Here is a 7364-nt window from a genome sequence, read left to right on the forward strand (position 1 = left end):
CGTGCTTGTGAAAACAACAAAAAGAAAGATTCAAAGCTCACCCTGATCTTATTTCTTAATAATATAACTCCAGTGTTTCAAAAAATAATAAATAAATAAACCCAGTTGACACACTTGAAAGAACAAGATCACCAGAACAACATAACCTGAAAATTTTCCAGGCTATTTGATGTAAGGCTAAGTCACAAGACCTAACCCCAGGTAGGATCTTAAAATACAGTTAATAAAACTCTGGTTCAAGTACTCAATTACATAAACAAAGCCATATCCCTAAACCTGATATATCGAATTGCAGGAATAAGATATTACCGAATGTAATCTGTTGGTTTATATTTTCAGATTATTTGGTGGGGCCTGTCCCACTTGGCTTTTGGGGCCTATCTCCACTCATTTAGGTATGTCTAAATAGGGAGTGTGGTTTCCATTTACTGTATTTTATTTTTCCTTCTTTTATAATACAATATTTTTACCTATCAAAAATATATATATATATATATATATTTGCAGGAATAAGGGCTTGAAAGTCAGATTTCAAGAACACAATTGAACAACCTTGGATGGTCTTCAAATAGCCATCGAGTTGAGGTCTTGATGTGGAGGTTTGATCCCTCAAATATCAGCCTCGACATCCTCTTATTTGATGAGATCAATCACCAGCAGGGTTTGAGAAAAAAACCCCAATAATTCTCTATCGCAGGAACTTAGAAGGCTCCACAGATTAACAGCCAACAGAAACTTAGGAGATCAATAATGATTTTGCTGACCAGACCAACAGCTTCAATAGTGGATTGAATGAAACTCATACCGTTGGAAAATAAAACTCAGAATATGGGTTGATAGAAGGGGGAAGGGGAGGGGGAAGAAGAAGGATTGATAGGAGGAGATAGGGGAATATCTCAGCCCAGGATCTCTCACCCACAGCATCTCACAGTCACTGCATCTCATAGTGATGTAGATCAAAGGTTGAAGAAGAAAACAAAAACAAGAGTCAGAAAATACTGTTCACGTTGTATGTTCTATTTTTAGTTTCCTATTTAGTTTAGTTTAGTTAGTTTCTAATTTACTTAGTAAGCAAGTTAGTCAAGTTAGTTTCCTATTTTGTTAGTCAAAGAAGTTTCTATTTTTATGATTTAGGCTAGTTTCTATTTTATTGTTCAGTTGTTAGTTTCTAATTTTTGTTGAGCTTGGTTAGCAAGTTAAACACAAATTAGAAAGTCCTATTTCAGTCCATAGACAACTCCACGTTAGTATTGATCGCAGGCCGTTTGGCTGAGAAAATGGAGGGAGCTGGAAAGCTTCGCGTGTTTGGAATCCACTTAAACAGTGTTTATTGAGACCAGCCCATGATTGGGCCATGGATACACTACGGTGGATCCCCATGGATGGGACCTACGATCAGTGTAAGCCATTGGCTCGACTTGTGGGTCTTAATCATTAGTAGTTTCCTTTTCTTTTATTACTTTATGTCCAAGTTATGTAATGCTATTTAAAGCCATTGATTATAAGGAAAAAAGGGAGATTGAAGTTTATGAAAATTGAGTGTTTAGGGAGATTGAAGTTTATCAAAATTGAGTGTTTACTCATGCTTGAGATAGTTATACCTTGAGAAGTGAGATACCTAAAACCTGAGGGGTGAGATGTCCATTCACTAATTCCTCTTCCCCCTTCTCAACCCCACCATAGAATTCTCTTTCTTTTCTTATTTTCCTTCTATTTCTTTGTTGCGAGTGTATTTGAGTGATCAAAGAAAGTTTGTTTAAGCCTAGAAGCACTATCGAAAGACCAGTTTGAAGGCCTATAGCTGTTGTTCTGCCGAACTTCCATAACATTCCCTTTTTCATTCTTCGAACATAACTTTCCAACCAGCCATCAGTTGAGGCTCATATTTTGAAAGATAGTTGGGCATCACATGAAGGATCTTTGCTCCAAAATTGAGCTTCATCGGAGGCTGAAATCTCAAAATATAGAAAGTAGTCAAAAGTTTCCTAATTCATGTCGACAACATAACTCTCAATTCATCCATCAGAATTATCTCATCTTTTGAGGGTTTGTTAACACATATAGGACCTTCATCCACTTATAGTTTCACCTCCATCTGAGCCACGGCTTGTGAGTTCTCGAATTTCTCTCTATTCAGCCAGATTTTGAGATCCTGTCTGGGATTAGGATCACTTGTGATTTTAGTCTTACATTACACAGTCACAGCACAACAGCCATTCTTTTCTCAAACTTCAAATCGTTGTAGTAACCTGCAATTACAAGTAGAGGAAAAATGGAAACAGCGTGCATGCCTATAGAAGGCTGCCAAATTGTGACTAAATCCCCTCTTCTTTACAAATTAGAATATAAATAAAGTAACATCCAAACAAAATAGAAACTCCTAAGATTCTATTTAATGAAAAAAAAAAAAAATCCACTTTCTAAAACTAAAAATAGAAACTATGAAAAAAAAATAAAAAAAACTCCAAAAGATCTTCCTTATTCCACCAGGTGAGCTGTCCAAGTGGGGTCCATAACTGAACCTGGCGATAGTTGTAAAAGGATCATGAAAATCTCCGGAATTTCTTCTGCACACATCTACCAGCTGGGTTCCAAGAATTATGATTTGGAAACTCCTCAAATGATTGGTCTACTTGCAGGTCCAGCCTAGAACCAATCTAAGACCGATTGGGCTGGCTGGCCGGCCTGGTTCTTTCTTCTGTTATACTTTAAACCAGCCATGCGATCTACATCACTTTTGCACCCTTTCGTGTTTACGTATCTAAAAGTATCTCTAAGCCCCTGATGGGGAGAAAATATCTCTGCCAAACCATTAAATATTCTTGGTCATTTTGCTCTGGATAACTTTTGAAAGCATGATCTCCCCATACGCAACCAACATACATTTAGAGTAGCATCTCTCTCTTATATACACTAGGGAAAAAGAACCCTGTCCTGCTGACGCAGGAAACACCCAAAGAGAGGGTGTGCGAAAAGACCACACTCCCGCTGCACCTAATTTGATTCACTTTTACGGTATACACTTATGCTTTCCCCCTCTATGCCCTGCGCTAACAATTCCTCTAGCATTATGACCAATATATATACATATATATATATATATGGCATGTAAGGAAATATACAAACAAACATCATGCCACAATTTAAGCATCTGAAATTTTCTTGTTTTTTAATAACAGCAGAACTTGAAGAATGAAAGGTCCAAAGCCATGGAAAACAATCCACAAATAGAATGAGAAAGAGGGCTTCACATGTCAGAGAAAGTGAATTAAGCCAGGGAAAAGAGGATTTTCTTTCTAATATGGCAGAAACAAGGAAGACTAAAAGGAAAAGGGCAAAGAAAAATAATGAAAATAAACTACTGAAGGGGAATGTATATTAACCTGCTTGTAAAGCCGGACAAGTTTGCCTTTTTTTGGTGTTGAGAATAGAACTTTAGGAGTCCGATCAGTAGAAATAAAGGGATCCTGTCCATATATTCGAAATATTGGCCTGCAACCTTCCTCTCCATCAAATTTAGGAATTATTCTAAGAATAACACAATCCAATGTAAGTGCCCTATCCAAAGGAGGCCATTCTGAGGCCACATTCCTCCTCGAGACATACTGAAGATATCTCAGCTGTGAAGGTAGTGGATTCAGTGGTGAAAGCAATTGCAGAAGCTCACAGGGAGCCTGTTTATAAATCATGTCCAAGGTTCTCTGCTCCCCAGTGTACTGTTTCCTATAAATCAAAAGTCCAGCCAGCATGAAAGCCAACACTGGCCATCCACCTCGTTCGCAGTGCATTAACAGCACATTCTTTGCCCCAAGAGAAAGCCAATTTTCACTAGATCTCAGAAAATGATGGATAAACTCCATTGTGAGTAATGGACAACCTTCATACTGCCGGGGGTAGTCCATTACAGTCATATCGTACTCGGACAAAATGTTGGCAATCTGACTTTGCCTGTCTCCCTCTCGAAAGTTAAATACCATAAATGAAGCATCAGGAAAGTGGTCACGAAGTTGTCCAACTATTCCTTCCATGTAGACTTTATAGTCGTCTTCTTCCAAAACATCCGTGGAAAAGCAACAATCGAACACTGTATGTGGACAAAAAGTAGGCTACAAATTATATAAATGAATACTTTTGTTGAATGCAATTGAAGCTAAACAATGGTCTCATTCTCTATAGGCCAAACTAAATGAAGTTTTCATTACCATAATCGAAAATTTAACTTAAGCATTAAAATATGGGATCAGATTATCGAAGATCACTTTTGTTTGATTACAAAAAATTATCTATTCTATCTTCTTACAAAGGCAATCAATAGAGAGAATCAACGAAAGAAGCAATATCTTCATTGACTTTATTAAAAAAAAAAATCTGGGTTTGTTCCTATTAAAAAAAAAAAAAAATTCTGGGTTTGTTCCTAGACATATGATGAGGGGTGTTTGGGAAGAAGGAGAAATCTCCAGCAGATAATTTGATGCGATTAAGGAATGTAAGCAGAAGCAGTTATCAGCATATGAAAAATGCACACAAACTCATGTGAGTACAATTCTCTGTATTAGACCATATAGATTACAGCATTGTTAAAACTTAAAACACCCATACAATTCAAGGCAATAGCCAACAAAATGACTTACTTAGAAGTTAGTACAACAGTATGTTATATAACACACTCCAACTGGATGGGCAAGCTTTATCCTGAAACTACACACCGTCATCACCCTATACCCTAAGCACACACCTACAGCCACATGCAACCACATAACCATAGCCTATAGCTTGCCTGGGCTGGTATCTCCCAGACAGTTAACCACACTCCCCAAAATTCTTCACACTGAACATGAATGAATTCACAAAAGCATATACAACAGGAGGTCCTATTGTGTACATACACAGGAAGATTTATAGAAGACTTTCCTAATATGTTGGCAATATGATAGAAGTGCTCAATTTCCAACAATAGGTTGTTCAAGCTTTAGAGCTCTCCACCACGTCGAATATGGCAGAGGGGATCTGAGAAGTTAATAAGGGGATTGTTGTGGAATGAGTTCTGCGCTCTCTTCTCGCTCTGGAACCAGAGTTGGAATTTTTCACATTCAGCAAGAAAAGCAGTGAAAGAAAAGAAATTTATTGGCCTATTACCGTGGTGATATTCCATGCCAGACAGACATTGACAGAGTTTGACTTTCTACAATGTATGCCATTTTTAAGTACCTAATTTAAGTCATAATAAAGTAGATTACGCTTCAGTTAACTATCAACGGGAGTAGAATTTTCAATTTCTTTCCATATTTATTTTTACGTTCCAGAAGTAGATGTCGCACTACTATACTCTTTTCTTCGTCAGTCTAATACTGTCGACCAACCACATATGCATCAAGCAAATCTTTCTGTTCAGAACCAAAATCGATAGATACGCAACTAACACAATACTAAAAAGCCAGGGTCGGTGAAGGAATAGAACTCAACAACAACAACAACTAGTAAACTAAGTCTTATCCCAAGTGAAGGAGAATACAACAATTTCCCATTTCAATCCTGATAGCACATACAAAGTTAAACTATCCAAATCAAGATTAAATCGAGCAGACTTCGTTGAAAACCATCACCAATTAACTACAAAAAAGTAAGAAAATCGCCACTACGATCAGACCCAAATCAAACAAATGTAAAGAAGTTCCAAAATTCCATCGAAATCCAGGTCAAAGGTGAATCCACCAACAAAACTGAACCAATTCCAACGTACCAAAAAGTCTCTCAGAAATCTCCAGAAGTCCTTCGGGAGGCTTCCGGTAGAAGAATTTCCGAAACAACGCCATCTCAGAAGAGATCCGATGATCCTCGAAGCCGAAGCCCTAGCAAGGGAAACAAAGAATCGATAGTTCCGATGGCGACCACATTAATTAACACTTTATAGGCCAAACTGATTCAACAATCGCAGCTCAGATAAAGAAATCCACATGAGAAGACACTTCGAATCAATAAAATCATCACAGAAGGGAGTGTGGATTCAGGAAAATGGATTTTGCTGCGGCTTTACGGGATTGTTTTCTCGCTTGTTCTCTCCTCTACACTTCCCCCTGGTTTCCTTCTTTTCTTTTCTTACTTTTTTTTTTCCCTCTTTCCTAGCAGACTTCGCTTTCGTTGGGAGGAATGATTGAGAGAGAGAGAGAGCTTTGTTTCGTTTTCAATAAAGGAAGTCTTTCCTAGTTTGTTTCTTTCAGAAAAAAGAGGTTGTTAGTAAATTGGATTTAAGGATCAGTTCTCTACTTTCTCTCTCTTTTATCTCTCTACTTTCTCTCTCTAGGTGCAGGAATCGGTTGATAAATGACAACAGTGAACGATAATGATGTCCGATGTCGCTCGCTCCCCAACAAAAGGTCGGATTTTGCAACTCTAACAGCTTTGCCACGTGTCCTTCAGTTACGACGACAGAGTGGTACTAATTCTATAAGGGCATTTTAGTCATTAAGGAGGTGATCCATGTCAGACATTTGGCCCACTAAACTTGATATCATGAACCATCGGATTGGGATCTACTTAGTTGGATTGGTCTCAGAGAAAGAGTAGAGAAGTGACGTGTCAGGCGAAGCGATCAAAAGGTCTAAAAGGAATGAAGAGATGAGATACTTATTAAAGTTCCAAATCAAAGAAATCTTAATGTTGGATTATGTAATGATTAAAAAAAGATAAATTTTTTCAATTAATTAATTAATTAATAATTAAACCAAGTGTGGATTATGGAGCTCACGGAGAATAGAAATCAAACGTTGACTACGTAATTAGGAGCCAAAAAGCGTGTTTGTTGTAGGCATGATGAGGGCACGAACTCACATATCTTTCCTTTATTTTTTATTATTTTCTTTATTGCCTTGTCGGTGTGCACACGTTTTTGTCTGCAAAGACTTCCTTTGGCTTATTGCATACTTCTTGGCTTTCTTATTGAGAAAGCTAGACGCCCCAAACGAACGTGTGATCGGGGCCGTTAAATATTAGTATTGGGGGAGTATTTAAGGTGAGAGTACGGTTTCTCTGTGTGTGTACGCGTACGCAAAAAAAAATATATACGAGAAGTATTCATAAAAATGTAATTTTTCATTTCGTGGGGAGTGGACCGGTTATACTATTTTCTTTTTCTTTTTTACTTTTTGTTCTAGTCTATCCTTCAATAGCCGCCCCTAATTCCCTTACTCGGCATTGTAGGGCCAACGGCCAACTTACTCCTAGAGAGGAAACACACATACACCCACTCACAGCCACATTTGAAACCATTTTCCGATAGATGCAGGGGCCATACTTCCCCCCGAACCGTTTTCCCATAGGTATTATAGGTTTCTTAGGTGTTACTAGCCCATGCGAGGGGAAGCTAA

At 37.9% G+C, this 7364-nt stretch overlaps 1 protein-coding gene across 3 annotated transcripts in view; it reads right to left on the reverse strand.

Annotated features, from left to right (window-relative positions):
- Positions 1-6284, reverse strand: part of LOC122073861 (formin-like protein 18) — a 29616-nt gene extending 23332 nt beyond the window's left edge. For 2 of the 3 annotated variants that reach the window (XR_006138892.1, XM_042638532.1), the window contains exons 1-2: positions 5741-6284; positions 3384-4084 (exon numbers count right to left, since the gene is read on the reverse strand). Coding sequence is in view for 1 of the 3 variants with exons in the window: in XM_042638532.1 (XP_042494466.1) it covers positions 3384-4084; positions 5741-5813 (774 nt within the window). In the remaining 2 variants the exon portion in view is untranslated. The remainder of the gene's footprint in view (positions 1-3383; positions 4085-5740) is intronic. The other variant, XM_042638533.1, reaches the window with a different exon arrangement.
- Between the last annotated feature and the right edge of the window lie 1080 nt (positions 6285-7364).

The sequence above is a fragment of the Macadamia integrifolia genome, chromosome 3 (genome assembly GCF_013358625.1).
Source record: "Macadamia integrifolia cultivar HAES 741 chromosome 3, SCU_Mint_v3, whole genome shotgun sequence".
Classification (NCBI taxonomy): Eukaryota; Viridiplantae; Streptophyta; class Magnoliopsida; order Proteales; family Proteaceae; genus Macadamia; species Macadamia integrifolia.